General features: G+C 34.7%; 2 protein-coding genes across 2 annotated transcripts; both read right to left on the bottom strand.

Moving 5' to 3' along the window:
* Positions 1–876: 876 nt before the first annotated feature.
* On the bottom strand, positions 877–5,186 carry LOC135775014 (E3 ubiquitin-protein ligase TRIM39-like). Its single transcript, XM_065285061.1, has 7 exons — positions 5,029–5,186; positions 3,770–4,320; positions 3,564–3,638; positions 3,209–3,442; positions 2,997–3,135; positions 2,837–2,863; positions 877–2,673 (listed from the first exon to the last, which is right to left on the bottom strand). The coding sequence occupies exons 2-7, from the start codon at positions 4,316–4,318 to the stop codon at positions 2,126–2,128; spliced, it is 1,572 nt and encodes a 523-aa protein (XP_065141133.1). The 5' UTR covers positions 4,319–4,320; positions 5,029–5,186; the 3' UTR covers positions 877–2,125.
* Positions 5,187–9,862: 4,676 nt separating this feature from the next.
* On the bottom strand, positions 9,863–19,425 carry zc3h12ab (zinc finger CCCH-type containing 12Ab). The gene is made up of 6 exons (XM_065284945.1): positions 19,290–19,425; positions 17,915–18,451; positions 15,099–15,238; positions 14,090–14,324; positions 13,909–14,009; positions 9,863–11,696 (listed from the first exon to the last, which is right to left on the bottom strand). The coding sequence occupies exons 2-6, from the start codon at positions 18,415–18,417 to the stop codon at positions 10,750–10,752; spliced, it is 1,926 nt and encodes a 641-aa protein (XP_065141017.1). The 5' UTR covers positions 18,418–18,451; positions 19,290–19,425; the 3' UTR covers positions 9,863–10,749.

Genomic DNA, 19,425 nt, shown 5'->3' with positions numbered 1-19,425 from the left:
AGCTAATCTTTCTTTTATAAATCTGATTAAACTAAAGACTCTTCAGAGATATAAAGGATGTCATACTACTCCATAGGTACTCCAGATTAATATCAGAAATGCAGAAACAGCGTGTGTTACGTACGTGAGCTTTAAAATACATCAGTGGTCTTTTTTGACTCAAAATGCACACAAGTAATATATTTAGTAAGGCATGTTTGTTAAAACAAACTAGTTATATTTCATAATTAAACTAAGGTCTAGTCCTGGTTTAAACTAATCCTAGCCTAGAAATCTAGACGCACCCTAGCGGCCGCAAAATATATTTGCTGCCAGGGTTTAGTCTAGGCACTCACAATACACTTAACAGCTCCAAAAACCAAAATTTGGTCAGGCCAATCACATCGTGTGTAGCGTCTGTGGGGCGGGCTTAACATGATGACGACAGAGCTGCAACGGTTCCTACTTGAAAACAAAGAATGGCTGCTGCTGCTGCTGGCGAACAGCTTTCTTTTGAAGCGGCTTTGGCCGCAACTCTGGAGGACTTAGACTTATGTTTTTCTTTGAGAGAAGAGCAAATAACCCTACTGAAGTCCTTTTTAAGCAAGAAAGATGTGTTTGGAGCTTTGCCGACTGGTTACGGTAACTACGTCACCTTCTTCGTTGCTCTGATTGGTCATAGCGCTATCCTATTGCGTGCAGAGGCATTTTGAGGGACAACCTTATATCCCGCCCCTTGCATTGAGCCGTTTGTGTGAAGAGTTGCCAGACCTTACATCTTGATGTAGGTCTGGCTAACCAGGCTAAACTAATCCCTGTGCAGGAAACCATCCCTTAAAGTTATGTTGGACTTTAAGGCGTCCAAAGCATGTTCATCAATGGAGAAAGACACAAATATCTAAATTGAATATTTATTGATCAGATATGAAAAAGTTACAGCATGCCGGAGTGTCCCAAATCCTACAGCAGGATTTGACAAAACTCACAGCTCAGAACAAAAACATGAGTATTTATCGCCGTTCTTTCTTCAGAATCCTCCTCCCCCAGCTGGCTATTCTCCTTATCAGATTCCATCACCACATTCCTGAGGGGATTGCATATCTCACACACACAGACAAAGAAGAAACAAACTGTTCTCCTCTCATCCCTGAGAGCCATGCAGTCCGTCACTTTCTCCCCAGTACTCCTCCACTTCACATAGCATGTTATAATGCTTTCTTAAAAACAAATCATTAATAAAACATTTATTTATAAAAAACATAAGCTGTAAGATGAAAGTGATTATTATGTAAAACATATTTCAATATCATGACATCATTTCATTATTCGTAAAATTGGTTATATGAATAAGGCACACATTAACTTCTTTAGATAGATAAACACATATTAAATCTTTTACTGCAATACTACTTCTAAGCAAACACTTTAATCATTATTAAAAACCATCTGTTAGGGAAGAAAACACACACAACAAGCACAGGAGATTCTGTTCTTCAAGGTTGAGCTGCCATGCCCCCATTAAATTATTCTATATGCAACCTTCATTTCATTGGTTAATACACATTTATCAAAGACAACATCTTATCTTTATTACATCAATTATTCAATGATTAATACTGATTAAGTAAGAAATACATGGCATATTTTATCCTGTGAATATTAAAGCATTGGTTAATATGGTTGCCTGTTCACTTTTCTCCCTCAGGCCTCTCTCTTATCTTAACAGTTTCCAGACGTAAATTCCTCGCTAATCCTCCTTGAAGCTTCTTACACACACACAAAAGCTGGTAACTTTCCACTCTCAAACACAAACACCTCATTTTTACATAATAGCTCAGTGCATATATGAAACACACAATGTTTATAGAATAAAATGATTAATTAAAGAAATATAAAATGGAACAAACTCAATTTCCACAGTCCTTATTTGGACATCTTTGTAACTTTAACACTTTTAGCAATCAGCATGAAATGTAGGCAGTAAATATGTAAAACATAATTATTCAACAACACAACAATACTCCATTGTTCATGAATTGGTTAAATGCATTCATTAGTTAAACAAAATCAAATCCCACAGTTAACACACCAATCATTAATTATAGAAAGTATTACTATCATAGTATTCTACTTTTGATTGGTAAATTTATTGATTGTTATTAACAGGTGTGATGATCAGTGGGGTTGAGTTTTTACCTTTATTATCGTTACATGGTCTAAAATATGGATAGAGTTTCTCATTGAAAGATTGACCAGTGAAAGAGTAGATATGAGATCTGGACTCCACATCATAAAAGGAGACCAAACCCTCCTCATAATCCACAAACACACCCACCTTCTGTGGTATCACTTTCAGAGACAGGGAAACATCAGGATCAGCACAAGCTATATATTCATTCTCATTCCTCATGGTCACAGTCCAGAATCCATTCGCTGGTGTCAGTGCGGCCTTTTCCTTTCTGTTAACAGATTCTCTGGCCACACCTAATTGCCAGTCAGTCTTTCCCTTCACCTGAACCTCAAAATATAATCTACTTGATGAAAATCCCTGCTCTCCCAAGATAATGCCATAATTTCTAAATCTCTTTGGGTTGTCTGGGAGTTTAAGCTTTATGACTCCTTGTCTCACTTGTTTGTTATCATCAGACAGGATGAGAAATGGATGAGCTGTATCAGGATCCAGAGTCACATCCACTGAGAGAGATCAAAGAATATGAATCACAACTTCACAATACAAACACTATTTGATGATATTTGTGATATTTAATACAGTGTTTAATCAAACGGTCAAAAATCTGTCAGTGTAAATCTAAACTATTGTAGTATATGAGTGAACAGATCAGATGTCAGACTGTACCTGCATACTGCTGCATCCACTTAAACTCTGTACAGACAAATGACAACAAAACATCATCACATCTTTCACATGATTTTATATATGCAGATATAACTGTAAGGTTTTATAAAAAACACACAAACAGTTTTTGTATTGTTTTCAAAATAATCTTATCACCTACCAGCTTTACCAAGTTTCTCATTTAGAGTCTCCTGCAGTTTAGTCAGAGATCTCCTCATCTCCTCCACACTCACATGAGTCTTCATACTGATCTCAGGCCAGTTCTTGATGTTTAAAGGCCTACAGATGGATGAGTGAATCTACAGCAGGAGAAAGAAGAACATCAGCAGAGAAACTCACAGAAGAGAAAAACCTCATGAGAGATTCAGTGACCTGTATGATGTGTAGATGATCTTCAGTGTTTGTGATCTTCTCCAGCTCAGTGTTTCTTCTCTTCAGCTCAGTGATCTCCTGCTCCAGATCTTTAATGAGATCTTCATCCTGTTTCTCTGCTGCTTTCTGCTTCTCCTCCATCATCTTCATCATTTCAGACTGACTTCTCTCAATGGATCTGATGAAATCAGTGAAGATCTCCACGCTGGCTGCTTTCTCCTTCTCTGTGTTAATCTGATCAATCACATCAATCAAATAATTACACTTGAATTTTCAATTCAGCAACTTTATTTTCAAATCAAATTAAAACATGGTATATCAAACATTTAAATTTTTCAGTAGTTTTTAAACTCACTCTTCTGAGTTCTGCTGAATGTTTGATATCTTGAATCTTCTTGATTCCGTCCTGGATCTTCTGCTGCAGCTGAACCTATAGAAAGAACAACACAGATACATTTTATTATAACACTGATTTGAGAAATCAAGCCTTGTTTGAGTATTTTAAAGGCAGTGTAAAGAAACAGATCACCCAAAAAATTAAATACTGTCAGTAACTCTCACCTTTTTCTCTTCACTCTCTTCCTTTACAGAAACAAAGTCATGATTCTTGTGATCTGTGACAGTACATCTGAGACACACACATGTCTGATCATCTCTACAGAAGAACTCCAGAGGTCTCTCATGTTTCTGACATATAAAATCCAGCAGATTATTCACAGGATCGATCAGTTTGTGTTTCTGTAAACCTGTGACTCTCATATGAGGAACCAGATGAGTTTCACAGTAAGAGCTCTGACACACCAGACAGGACTTCACAGCTTTCAGTTTTACTTCCTCACAGATGTCACAGAGGACTTCAGGTTTCTCTGCAGTTTTCTTCTTATGTTCATCCACAAGATCTTTGAGTGTTGTATTAATCTTGAGTTCAGGTCTTTGCTTGAATGTTTCTCTACAGTTTGGACAGCTGCAGTTCTCCCTGTTGTCCCAGTATGTATTCAGACAGATCTTGCAGAAGTTGTGTCCACATGGAGTGCTGACTGGATCATTGAACACATCCAGACAGATTGAACATTGAAGCTTTTCAGTCATAGCAGTACTGAATGATGACATTGCTGAAAAAAGATAAAAATATATCATCTAGGTCTTCCTGATTTATCAAAAACGTACCATGCACTCTTAAAAATGAAGGTTACAATAGTTGTCAATCAAAAGATAAGAAAGAAATGGTTCATCTAATGAATTGCTGGGAGAAACGTTAAAGTTTATTTTCATATTATTTTCAAATTTTATTATGAGTTTTTGACATACAATATTTTTAATTGTGCTGTTTAAATACACTGTTAAATTGTATTTTTAAAAAAATTAAGTCTCGAAATATGCAATGGACAAGGGAAAAGAAGGAAGTAAAATGTTTTGGAGGTGAAATGTTCCTACAGAAACACAGTGATTCTTATAAATGTGATTTTTATAAAAGTCACTGAATTTATCTGAAGTTTAAACTAATAAATAATTATTATTGTGTTTTGTTTATTATTTCAACATATTAAGTAGTGATTTTATCGAATCGTGCCATCATACAGTGCGACATAAACTTCCTGATTCTTAACTCATGTGACTAAATAAAACTTTGCTTTACAATCAATTAAATGACAAACTTTTATGTTAAAAAAACATACCAGCATAGCAAAATTAGTTGAATATTTGACATCCTAAAAGCTAAGTTTGTCCAATGTTCACCAGTTTGATATTAAACCTAATTTACTAGAACACTAACATTGATAAACTGTTCAGATAAATCTCTGTATATTTCTATCACTTACCTGTGAGTGAATATCAACTGTGTTCAATTTACTCTTACAATGACTGAAGAAATATTCTGTTGTTAGATTTAAGAAAGATAGTTTAGTTAAGACCTCTAACACTGTAAACCAGTTTCACTTCTCTAACACTACAGTGACGTCACAACTCCACCCATAATTAAGCGTCTCCAGACCTCATTGTGAGTTTTATTGCTGGAAATTTTTTCTTTATTATTTTATATGAATGCTTTCCAATAAGTTTACATTAATATGAGGACAGTGATTTAATATGTCACACGTGCTATTAAGAGTACATTCATTTATAAGAAGTTGTTCATTTTGCTTCACTGAATAAACAGTCTCACATCCTCTTCTGTGATTTCTTATTTTATCACACAGTGCCACCTAGCGGACAACAAACACATTGTATATTACATTTGTGTGAAATCAGATTAGCCTTTTGCAGGTTTAAATCACAAAGCTGCATGTTTATGTGTGCTGGACAAATACCTCATGACATTTTATATTTTAGTCCAGATGACATTTAAGTTAAAGTCTAGAAGAAACACAACACACAAATGCTCTTTTTGTAGAGATGTGACTAATTGTTCTGCACAGAGGCAAACTTACAATCATAAGTGCAGAAAAACTAGCCAATATTAAAGTCTTATCCGAGCTTTTTAATATACACTGACAATAACAGACAGGTTGGATTTAGCCACAGATAGTCTCAGCCTTAGATCTGACGCATGTGTACCACTGGCTGAACATCTAATGCATAAGGCCAAAGATATTGGATATAATAACACGATTGAGCACTGCTATTACTGTGCAAAAGGGACAAATGCAACGCTCAATATGGCCGCTCTGGCGACGGAAGTCCCGCCTTCCAGTTTAAAGAACCAATCATCAATCGATACAGACTGATGATTCTCTAGGGGAGGGGCTCAAAACAGATTTACATTAAAAATATTCCCCACCATAAAATTACTGAAAACTGAGCCAAGATAAAAAATTATCTGAAGGAGAAATTGAGATACACCCCCTCAGTGGGTACAAGAAACCAGTGGGTGTCTAACAAGATGGGAAATGTGCGTCATTTGGTGTTGTAACAGCTCTAAGGCATAAAAACTTTTACAATATATCCCAGAAGTCATTTACACAATCATGCATTTATACTGACAAGATAAACTAAGTTATATTTGTTTGTATACAGCATTATTGTTCAACAATATAGTATGGATTAAACTGGTTATGGAGAAAGTTTGACAGAAAGAAGGGAAACAGTATAAAAAACAAAACAACTATCAGAAAGGACAATGATGTATCCAAAACGCTCCTCATTGGTAATCTTTCTGTGTTTAAAACAGATTATCCTGATTTAATAATTTAACATAGATATTTAAGTTTTAAGATTTGACACAATGTATGTCAAAAGCTGGGTTAAAGTGAAGTTTCTGTTGTTTACGTTTTAGTTTTTCTTCAAACAACATTTGTGTGATGTATCTGTAATACATTTATAATAAAATGATAATGAAAGTGCAATTATTTTTTGTTAAAATATGTTTAAGATTTATCAGTTTAAAGATCCAGCACTCACTGATCATTTTTATTCAGAAATAATGTGACATCAAATCAAAATGACAGATGAAGTTTGGGACATTTTTTAAGGTGGTAAACCAGAGGATGTGAGCATGCTTGGAAAGTATATCTGATACTGCTATGGTTTTAATCTGTTTGAATGTGATGCCTGTCCATTTTTAATACCAAAAAACCCCTGCAGATAGGTTGTGCTAGTTTTAGGAAGTCTACTGAACATGAGAACTAAAGTCATGATCTCAATGAATCACTGAAACCTAAAGAGAAATGCTGTGTCATTTCTCTGTTAACCTTTGTAAGCAGCACATGCTCTATCACATGGCAATTATTAAAAGAAAAGAAAAAATCTGTCGTCATAAATCTGGAACAGACAAGCTGATTTCAATAAAAAACTTGACTTCCTCTTCATTTACAAGGAACAGAAACATTTCCGCTGATGTTATTTATCAGGATATCTGATGTTGTTCTTAAAGGGACATTCCACTTTTTTTTAAATATGCACATTTTTCAGTTCCCCTTGAATTAAACATTTGATTTTTACCGTTTTGGATTCCATTCAGCTCATATCTGGGTCTGGCACTAGCACTTTTAGCATAGCTTAGCTATGGTTATTTTCAATAGCACGGGACTATTTTCGGGCAGTGTTTTTATTTACCCTTTATTTTCCCAGGTGATGTCCCATTGAGATATTTTTAGATCTCTTTTACAAGTGAGCCCTGGAGCAACAATTACACAAATTACACAGGATCACAGAAACAGACACAACAAACAATAAAAATTTACAGTAGGCCTACATAAACAATTTAAAAACATAGGGGTCATTGAAAACATGTAAAATTTTCAAGCTTGTAACATTTAAGTAATTGTTTAACTTGTTTAAAGTATAGTCCTAGCCATATATGCCTAGAAAATCGCAACTTTAAATTTTCCGTCAGTCTTAGTACACGATGTAACTACAGAAGAGTCAAGTTTTAAATATGAAAAATATTGAAACTCTTTGGGTATTTTTAAGCGCGATGCTAATGGTCTAATCAGATTCAATAGATTATGCTAAGCTATGCTAAAAATGCTAACGCCAGACCCGGAGATCGGCTGAATGGATTCCAAAACAGTAAGATTCAAATGTTTAACTCTAGGGGTGCTGGAAAATTAGCATATTTTCAAAAAAAAAGTGGACTGTCCCTTTAACAAGGTTCAGACACTCACACAAATGCTTTTATCATCTGAATTAACAGAACCAACCTTTTTTAAATTGTAACTTGATTATTCACACAAAGAAAATAGTAAATGGTATTTACAGCATTTAAGATAAACAATTGTAAGCATATTTGCACTAAAACCTTAACAGGATGGAAAATTTCGATATTGCTCAATGATGGTTTTAGAAAGTCATGAGATAAACGTGACTATGAATAAGATGCTGAAATACATAGCAATGTATTGGCTAATATTTTGTAAGTAACTTCTAACCAAAATCAGTTTCAATTACCATTTCTGTCATTGTAGCAAACATAATGAAATGGTTCAGAGTGAAACAAAACAACAAATACAAAAACCATCACTAAAATAAATCTATGCTTATGTTTGCACTCTTGTTTACCCACCAAGATGATTTTATTTCTGATGGGTGACATCAATAAAGGACCTTTGCAACATTTGTTATAGGGAATGCGTCAAAAAAATAAATAAAAATAAATATAAAAACTCAACATCTTTCTTTACTTAAAGCAACATGCCAGCAATAAAATAATATTTTACAAAAAAAATCATTTTATGTTTAAAGTTAAAACTTAAAAGTTCAATCAACTTGAATTTAAATATCATTTCAACTTTTTGACTAGTAAGTTGCTAAAAATTAAGTTGAATTAGTTATTGCAACATAATTTTTATAATTTATCACAACTTCATACTAATCAAGAAAGTTGAAATTAAATGTAAATTCAAGTTAAACTTAAAAATGTAAGTGCAATAATGAATTTTTACAGTGTATAAATTCCTACAAATTGAATTTTACAAAAACAATAATGAAACCCCACCCCCTAACCCCATCGTCAAAGGGACGAATGCAAGGTGTACAAAGACAAATTAATGTGGTCGTAAGAATTTAACAAATTAGCCACATTTGAGAGATTTTGAGGGTTATGTAACATATGAGAATCTAATGAGATTTGGAGAATCAAGTTTGATTTCACATTGATTTCAATCTTTGACATGATCTTAAAAATATCAAGGTTATTTTTCACAGAATGGTCATACATTATGTATGGTTTTATGTAGTAAACAGTAAATCACAATAAATGATTTTATCTGTGTTTTTCACAGATGAGATTGAATTTGTCAAATTGTGGTTCTCTCTTTAAGAGGTCATATTATGAGATTTTTAAACATGTAAAATAAACCTTTGGTGTCCTCAGAGTGCGTACATGAAGTTTCAGCTCAAAATACTTCACATATAATAAATTACATGATGTTAAAATTGACACTTTGTAGGCCTGAGAAAAATTATGCCCTTTTTTGGGTGTGTCATTTAAAATGCAAATGAGCTGATGGAATGCAAACACTGATCGCAATGATGGTGGTTTGTTGTAATTGAAACTCAATTGTGCTGTCAATATTTTTTCTCTCTGCACTATATTTTCAGTGCCGTGGTTGGATAGTGCAGATGAAGGGGTGGTATTATCCCCTTCTGACATCACAAGGGGAGCCAAATTTCAGTGACCTATTTTTTCATGCCTGCAGAAAATGGCTTACCCAAAAAAGTTACTGGGTTAATATTTTCACGTTTTATATGTTGGTAGAAGCACCGGGGACCCAATTATAGCACTTAAACATGGAAAAATGCAGATTTGTTGATCTGTAAATATCTCAAGTCTTAAATGAGGTCAAATAAACACCTCAATGATGTCACACAAATACAAACACCACTAAGAATAACAAATCAAGGACAAGGACTTTACTTTAGGACAAGAGTATTGTCTAAGATGTGCTTTCTTTGCTCAGGGAGATTCAAATCCATCATTTATGCTAAATAAACTGTACAGCATGTACACTAAGTTGATTTTTAAAGAAAGTCACTGATTTATGTGAAACTCAACCTTCATAGTTGACGCACGTGCCCTACAGCCAATGCTTTCTACAGGTTTGGCCTGTTCTAGCTTGTTCTCACACACTTACACAGAGAAAGATTTATATTTAAGGTCACACTGAATGATAAACATTTTTATTTGACCAGAACACAGCGTTTAAGACAAATACGTGTAGATAAATATGCAATTTATTTATTTTTTAGTTTATAAAACACAAGCATACAGAGAACATATTCAGATTTACATGTTGCAAAAGCAGTTTAATGAAACAATGGCAAAATGTTGCCTACACAATATCATAAACTCCCTTTGACTTCAATCAATGCAAACTAATAAGGGCACTTAAATGCTTAAGTGTTCCTCATCTATACTAGGAATGACCGTTCAACTTCTGATTTGCAATTTTTGGTATTTACATTTGAGAACTTTGAATTGAACAATTGCATTCTGTATGATATTTCACAAGTAAAAAGCAATAAAAATAAGAAATTACACCAAAGGGTGTGTACACTTCTACCGTTCTGATAGCTCGGATTAACAAATGTTAAAGCACACAGTGCCAACACATTTAACTTAAATGGTACTGCAGATCCTCAGAACCACAATTCACACATTGTCCGGACATCACCTGATGTCATGTTTTGCTAAAAAGCTGACAAAACTAAATATTGAACTCTTGAGAACTATAGTCAAAAGGGAACACCTTGTTGGTTAATGCAACCATTGGTTAATTTACCAAATGCATGTAATAAAAATACATTCAAAAACCTTTAAAATAGCTTAAAAAGGTTCATGTCGAAATTTAAGACACGATGTGTGTCAACAGTCCATTGTTTAAGTTTCATTTCTTTTACACAAGTTGGCATAAAAATGCCTTCATCATCATTACAAACATTATACTGTACTGTATTTATTTACTGCAACAAAACATAATGAGTTTTCAGCTATGTAGGATTTTGGACCAATGAGGTTTCACTGTGGGTGGAGCACAACAGACATAAAAACTAAGCTCCAAAAAGTCTTAATATTTTTGACTAGTCCTTCAACATCCTCAACTTTAAAAAGCTCCACCCTGAGATTGAAGAGTCAAGATCTCTGCAGCAAGTCTTTGCGGATCAAGGATGTAAGGAAACATTTCCATGGCTCGGTCTACAAGACGTGCATTGAAAATTGCCAGCAATTTTTTCCTCACCTGCTCCCTCTCGGACCACTGAGGATTGGGCTGGGAATGAGACCAAGGCCCATGTCCTCTTTCTTCCTGCACTGAATTGTGGGACGTTGGAGGATAACCACCATAATGATCTGACCAGTAGCCATGATGGGGTGGAGGAGCACTGCTGTGATGAAACGAATACTGTGACATGTTGACGGATGGATAAACCGGACCTCCTCCGTATGAATGATAGCGAGGTTGACTGTAACCCCTGTGTTCTGGGTTTGGTAAGTTTGGCAAACCCATGCTGTGGTGCATATTGCCTCCATTAATGCTTTGAGATTCATGGGAGCAGCAACTGCATGGTTGTCTGTTAGCTTGAACGCTATGGTGCCGCCCACCGGTGGATGGTTTGGACTTCCTGTGGTCGATTTCATAGTGGCGCTCGATCTGGGGTGCATCTGGAAATTGACTTTCGTAGGAACCTAAACCGGAATCCAAACACTCCTGAGATCCGTAAGTATAAGAGCCCAGACCTGTCGGTGAATGGTGGTGTTCTCTCTTCGAAGAAAACTTCTTCTGAGTTGGCTGAGGGGGTCCTTTGATGACGAGTACGTTTTCACTAGCGTAATTTTTCTTGAGGGATCCGCTCGGGTCCAGGGTTAGTTTGTGTTCCAGAACTTCCTCTAGAGATGGACTGTGACTGTGCCCAACAGAGATGGACTGTGGTTTGTGAGGTGCGGCTGATATTTTGGCTTTGTCTCGTAGCTCGTCCGCCAGGGCACGCTGGGATTGCTTGCTTCTCTCCGGGTGATGGAATTTACATTTGATTCCGTAAGTGCACTTCTTTCCTGCAGTAAAAGAAAATAGGGTTCAGTTGTGCTCATAAAAATCATAAACACTTTGCAATCTTACTCATACAATCAAAATCAACAGTATGTAGTTTATTATAAGGTTTATGCCTTACAGAAGGATGTTTATCATTTTCAGAAGACTTTAAGTATGTAAAATAAATCTTTGGAAAAAATTGGAAAAATAAATTTTTAGAAAATGTATTATAGCATGTTAAAATTGCCACTTTGTAGGTGTGTCCTTTTTAATGCAAATGAGCTGATCTCTGCACTAAATGGTATTGCCTTGGTTGGATAAGGCAGATTAAGGGGTGGCATTATCCCCTTCTGACATCACAAGGGGAGCCAAATTTTCAAATAACCTATTTTTAAGTTACTGGTTTGATCTTTTTCACATTTTCTAGGTTGACAGAAGCGCTGGGGACCCAATTATAACACTTAAACATGGAAACAGTCAGATTTTCATAATATTTACATTTCCATTTAAATACAAAGTATTACCAGTTAAATTTTTCTTTATATTTAGCGCTGCCTGATAAAGCTGTCTGACATAACAGAAATTAACACTGCTGGACAAAATAACACAAATAATGCTCATCAAGTTTACACATCCATAGTTCCAGCATTTAAAAAATAATAATTGCCAACCAGCACCAGCATTTTTTTATGATTTTCACAAAAGTTTAATGCCTTCCAGAAAATGTTCTTCTTTAAATATATAAACATGCAATATATCGAAATAGGGATGCTTAACTATTAATCGGGATTAATCTATAGCAAAATAAAAGTTTTTGTTTACATCATATATGTGTGTGAACTGTATATAATAACTTTGTATAAATAAATGCACACACATGCATGTATATATTTAAGAAATGTTTACATGTGTATATACATTTGTATATTTATGTATAATTTATATTATATATAAATAACGAATATATAAATATATTTTTTTCTTATATTTATATATATACATAATTATTATACACAGTTCACACACACATATATGATGTAAACAAAAACTTTTATTCTGCTATAGATTAATCACGATTTATAGTTAAGCATCCCTATATCGAAAGAAACAACAGACCCCTTTGTTTTCATCCGATCTTCATTTGTTCCCTTTCATCACCTCTCAAATATGAGTAGGTTTCTTCAAAAACCTTTTTTTTGCAAAAAGCTGAGATAATTGTATTTTTGTAAAAGACTTTTGAAAGACGTTCTTACTGTTTTCCCTACGGGGTTGCTTCCAGGTTTTATAAGTTGGGTAAGAGTGCCCCCTGTATTACAGATTGCCGGAAAAAGGATGGGCAGGGAAGCTTTTTTTCTAAATTGACTAAACATGTCAGTTGCGGGGAAGCCTTTTCTCTTAATTGACGAGTTAACTTGTCAATGGCGGGGAAAGAGTTAATATGGTGTGTTGCCTTTCCAAGAATCTGTTTGCATGTTTGTATGCTTTAACTTTTTATGTTTGCTGCACGAGGTGCTTCACAAAATAACATAGCATTAAGTAACACTTGAACAGCACAAATTGTGTACATTAAGTTAAGTATTTTTTTTATTTTACTTATTGGGGCGGTTTCCCAGACAGGGCCTAAACCTAGTCCCAGACTAACTTAAATGTTGGTGTTGTCTTGACCGAAAACAACTTGCTCGGTCATACCTTAAAATATATCAGTGCGAGTGTTATGTCTGAAGATGCACACACCAGTAATGTTTATTTATGAGTTATGTTTTTAAAAATGACTTTAACTAAGGTCTAGTCTTGGCTTAAGCTAATCAATGTCCAGGAAACCACTCCTATAAGTCTTAACTTTAATCTTTATTAAAAAATGTATCCTCGCTTATTAAAAAAGCAATGCTAAAATCGTACATTATTTGTGTGTGTATTTATGAGCATAATGTCATTGAATCTAATATTTCATTTTTTATGTGTATTGTTATACTGGTCACATACACTTTGCAATTGAATATTTTTGAGGTTTGTTTCCTTATTTTGCTAGATGTTTCACAGAGTAAGAATTTCATTGTTTCTTGCAACAGATGGTTTCCTGTACACATGACAATAAACTCCTGAATCTTGAATTACAAATCTCAAGCAGAAGTAAAAAAAAAGCATGACACACCCTGATGCTATTTACGGTGTGATTTCTACAACAAGTGACTGCAAGACCTCTGAGCTACTGCTTGCAAATCTGCACGTACTAACCGTAAGGACATGGCTGCTTCTTAGGTAAACGTGGAGTCTTCCTCAGAAAGTTGTCCAGGGTGGGACCATGTCTTCCCAAGGGGTCATCGGGGGGCATAAATCTAGACAAACAAAATGCGATTTTCTTAATTTTGCGTGATTGACATTTGAAACAAAAAGAAAGTTACGCAACATTACTTACTTATCATTGACGAACGAGTACATTAAAAGCCTCTCCTCGATGAAACGTTTCCATTCTGGACGTTCTCCCTGGAGATCTCGATAGGTGTCATTGGACACAATGATGCCATCGGAGTCATACGCCAGCTTTACTATGAAACGGTCATCGTAGCAAACCACACGTTTTCCGGCCACCCTTCTCGACGGCGTGAATACTAGAAGTTTTCTCCTCTCGAGATCTCGTAGTATGTGCTGATCTAAACAAAAATATTTATAAAAACTCTAACGTCAGAATGTATTGGGTTTTTTATTTAAGTTTAAAGACCCAGCGGCTACTACAGTCAACAAGAACTACATAATTGATTAAATAAACATTTCATTTACCTACTGGTGTGTAATAACACGTTCAAGGTAAAACATTCAAAGCATTTCAATGAATTAACTTCTGGTTCCCACTGATCAGGTGCCAATATTTACTCATTACGGTGTTAGTTGATTTCAAGATAAGCAGGAATTCACACATTTGTTATGCATGTTTGCGTAATAAAATACCGACTGTTTTGAGATCACAACTCTAGTAGTTGTTTTTACAAACGTAAGATTGCATCATGTACCCTCAGCCTCTTCAAACTTTTCAATATTTGCCATAAGATTAAACAGGCTGATAAATATTACCAGGTAAAACCAGCAGACGCCACAAGCAAAGCATTTTCACTGTCTGCCACTGCGTCACTTATTATTATTACAAGGAAGTATTCGAGGTTTCAAAATCCCCAGGTGCTTCCCAGATTATCTCAAGACGAACTCTTCTAAAAAGCCACATGAAGAATAACCAAAGCAGGGGTTTTCTGCATTTCCACTTTGATATACAAGACTTGTACACTTATGGCTTTTTAGGAAAATATACTTATTTTATCCATCCATTCAGAAAAACAAACAACATGCAGAGATTATTTCCTGTTTATACAAGTTACATACCCATCTACCTTACAACATATCAGGTTAGCTGCTATGTTTATTTTTTATCATACCTGTAATTGGCACATCAGGTCGTGGTTGTTCTTTTCTCCAGGAAGGCACAAACACCGTGATGTCAGTGTGACCTCGCTCCAGGAAAAAATTCACTGCTAACTGAATTCCCAGACAGGAGAAAACTTCCTTGTTCCCATGGCTAAGAGTCAAAGAAGGAAGTTCTTATCAGATTATTTCATTTATACATTTTATGTACAATAAAATGTTTTAAGAGTGTATCAAAATACTCAAGCAGTCAATGGTTTTCACATTTAACTTCATTTAGAATGCTAATGACTTAATTCTGTTCAAAATAAATATTGTTAAATGAGTTGTATTTAATGAGTGGACTTTTTCCCTTTTCAGAGATTTCTCGACGTTTTATTTGAATTTGAACAGGAATGATGAATGTCAAATCAATTGTCAAAACATTCACATGTTTATACCCAACTTTAAGGTGGCCTTCAACTTCTCTTATAAGTCAGAAATAAATCAAGCGTTGCATACAACCATTAAACTTATTTTTCTATTAAGGAGGCGGACTGCAAGTAAATAACTATGGATAAAACAATAATAAAGTGCTTTACTATATTACACTCATCATGGATAACAACAATTATATTTACGCATTAGAAATACTATTGTGACTAAAAAGTTTACACATACTGATGGATTAATCATTACAAAAATATAAACAAATTTTGATAATTACCAATACTGTTAGTTTAGGGCAGCTGTGGTATTACCCTAACATTGGTTGGTAGTCTAATAAATTTGTTTAAACACCGCATACAAGTGTAGTTAAAAAAAAACTGTCCATATAAATGGGTAATTCTTCAATAATGTTTAGAAGTATCCCAGCATGCACCTCATGAAGTTTGTTACCAGAATAAACAAAGTGTACAAAGCTGTAATCTAGACTTGAATATAATTTCTTGCATTAACATTTGTTGGGTGATTACCTAATTCTCATTAAAAAGTGCATTATTTATTTTTGATTATTACTTCACAATAATTATAAAATGTGGAAAATATTAATTATAAGGAAGTAGTAAAAGTGCCCAAACTAACTGGCAAACTTCCCCTACAGTCCAATAATCTTTTTTAATGATTTTCTAAACAAAGAGAAATGAGTTAATCCTCATCCACGAATAAGTGCATGAACTAAAAATAAGAATACAAATGGGCAGAGCCCTAAAACCAGACAGCATTATGCAATGCTGTCAGGCCTGTTCTAGTTTGAATGTACATACATTCAACTACAAGATAACAAGTGTGAGAGAGGAAGAAAAAAGCAGCTGATTTGCATATAAGATTATTTGCATACAGGAGTCATGACAGCTACAGGAGCCTGCGGGGATAAATCTCGACTCCACTTGTAAATGCAGGTAAAAATGCAAAGTAGGGGAAATTAAAGAGAAGAGTTTTAAATGATGGTGTAACACAGGTGCAAGTCAGATGATTTGTGACTCAGTCAATCATTTTTTGTGATTTACTGTTTTCTAGAAAAAAAATCATCCTACATAATGCAAAGCACAATGTGTGAAAATATAACCGTGATATATGTGGACCGCAAAACCAGTCATAAGTCGCACATGTATGTTTGTAGCAATGGCCAACAATACATTGTTGGAGCCAAAATGAAAATTTTTATGCCAAAAATCAGTAAAGATCATGTTCCATGAAGATATTTTGTAGAATTTCCTACTGTAAATATATAAAAATGTATTTAAAGTTGTCCAAATTAAGTCTTTATTACTAATGATAAAGGCGATTTTATTCATTGGTTTTGTTGGAACCTCAGATTCAAGATTTCCAAATTGTTTTAAGTTATAAGCCAAATATCATCTTCTTAACAAACCATACATCAATGGAAAGCTTATTATTATAGTCAGCTTTCATGTGATTTATAAATCTCATTTTCAAATAAAATCCCCTTATGACTGGTTTTGTGGTCCATGGTCACATGTTTAATATTGACTGAGTAGGGTCACGTCAAAGATTAAAATTAATATAAAATAAATGATTGAAATCAAACTTCGAGGCTTCAAATCTCATCATTAAATTCAGACTTTATCCTGGATTTCACATTGTTACTCGATCCTCTGTGAGTTTCTATCAGAGAAGGAATAAAACACATAGTTCCTCTAACTTGTTTGCAGATTCTTGTTGTGCAAGAATTAAAATACATGCGCTCAATGTTCATTAAACGTTTCCAAATAACTTCCTTATTTATGGTTCAACAGACGGAAGAAATTCCCAGTAAAAGATTTTTTGTAGAAATGATTATCTGCAGTGAATGCTTGCCAATCTTTATCTGTTTTTATTTAGTAATATAATATGCTTGACTGTAACTGAGCATATAAGTATACAGTAAGTCATGGAGCTTTAAATAAACACAAATCAGGATCTGAAACCAAGTAACCATCAGACCGTTATTGTTGAAGTTAACTTAACAATAACCCTGCCAATGACAAGTTTTTCCGGCAATCTGTATTGCCTATTAGCCACTTGGTGGCACAACTTATAAAACCTGGAAGTATCCCCTAAGGGCAAACAATAAGAACTCCAGTATGTTTTGATCATCGCTCTGAAACTGATCTCGATCAAAAGTCCACAATTATCTTAGCTTTTTGCTGTTTCTTTTGATATGTTGCAAGTTTATATACTAAAAAAAAAACATTTTCTGGAAGGCATTAAACTTTTGTGAGAATCATACACAAGGTTGGCGCTAGCTGGCAATTTTTTTTATGCTGGTGGGGAAAGAGTTAAAGGTAATAATTGATCTGATGTAATATAAAGAAAAGACAGCGATGTACCAGTAAAGTAAACTCACCTCATGGCTACATTACTTCCATCTATAACAATCGGTCGGAGCGCATCTTCATCTTCTACAAGCTCTTCTGGAGAGTTACGAGAGTGTGTCTGGGCAATTCGGGCCTTACTGCTACCATCTCCACGTGGAACCAGCACCGGGGATCCCGTGGGTTCCTCAGTTTCTCCACCAGCCTGTATTAGCTCTCCCAAAACTTTATTGGTGTCTGCACTGAGGCCGAGTTTCAGGAAGGCAGCGCGGACCTGAGTCTGGGAAAACCCCAGTTTGAGGAACAAGTCGAGCTGGGTCTGAAACTCTGCGGCCAGTTCTGTGGACTCATCAGGAGTTGAGTTGGGCTGATCCGGGTCCATTTTAGAGTTACAGGTGACAGGTGGGTCATAAACAGCCACGGGGGCCGTAAGCCATGGGGCGATGTCGTTTGAATGTACTCTATTGAACGGTTTAGACCAACAGGAATCCAAAAACGTGTGTAACGCTGGAATTGTACTAACTTCAGCACTCATTTCTTCATCTGGGAAATGTTCTGGTCAGTCACTCCTGTGAAATATAAAAACATTTTTGAGCAGTTTGTCAAACAAACAACATGCAGCCAATTTGTGTTATAAACTATACATTTGGATCAGCTTTAAAATCTAATTAAAGTTATATATAAATTGACACACCACACTGGAAGTTGTTTTAAATAATTGCCCGTCACATCATAAAACATTTAACAATCTTACATTTTTTTTGTTATTTCAGTACTGTTTACTTAATGATAAGCCAAAATGATTTTACTAACACACAAATCATAAGTTAGATAACAGGACCTGGACGATGACTGTGTTTTTTAGATATGAGGGACATTTAGATCAATTTTTTACTTTTTAGATTTGTAATGCTGCCCAATTTTAAACATCACCTAACATGCATTTATATCTTATCATTATATATAAATATGTATTATATATATATTATATAAATATAAATACGTCTTTAAAAACATAATTTGATAATATGTTTTATGCTGAACATGAAGTGTTAAATACTTCTTGATAAATGTGTAAAACTGTTAACTGCAACACTCATAAAGATTACAAAACCACAACACATACACTAGATTATTACAATGTAACGTATATATTTTCTTTAATGTTTTATTTCAATCACACGTTGTGTGATTTATATTAAATTGCTAACGTTATACTCTTTACTTTTTACGATTTCTCTAAAAGTTTTAATAATATTTCTACATTAGACCACAAATTAAGTACCTATTTAACATCCGACTCTTATAATGAACAATATCAACACATTGCAACAACTTCCGCTGTCCGTTATTGTACGGATAAATAAGTCTTATAAAGTTAATTGTGTGATATAAAACTATACGAACCTTTAGTTTTAAATCGCATTTCTGCGTGTGTGTCGAAGTTTCGAGCCGCTGTCCCTGTATCTCTGTCTCTGTTAGTGAATAAAGTTAAGCTCCTGTTACACCGACAGCTGTGAAGTACCGGAGAGTGACACGCGAC

The sequence above is a fragment of the Paramisgurnus dabryanus genome, chromosome 19 (assembly GCF_030506205.2).
Source record: "Paramisgurnus dabryanus chromosome 19, PD_genome_1.1, whole genome shotgun sequence".
In the NCBI taxonomy this organism is placed as follows: Eukaryota; Metazoa; Chordata; class Actinopteri; order Cypriniformes; family Cobitidae; genus Paramisgurnus; species Paramisgurnus dabryanus.
Note: the sequence above shows the minus strand (reverse complement) of the source record. Positions and strands in the feature narration are given on the sequence as shown.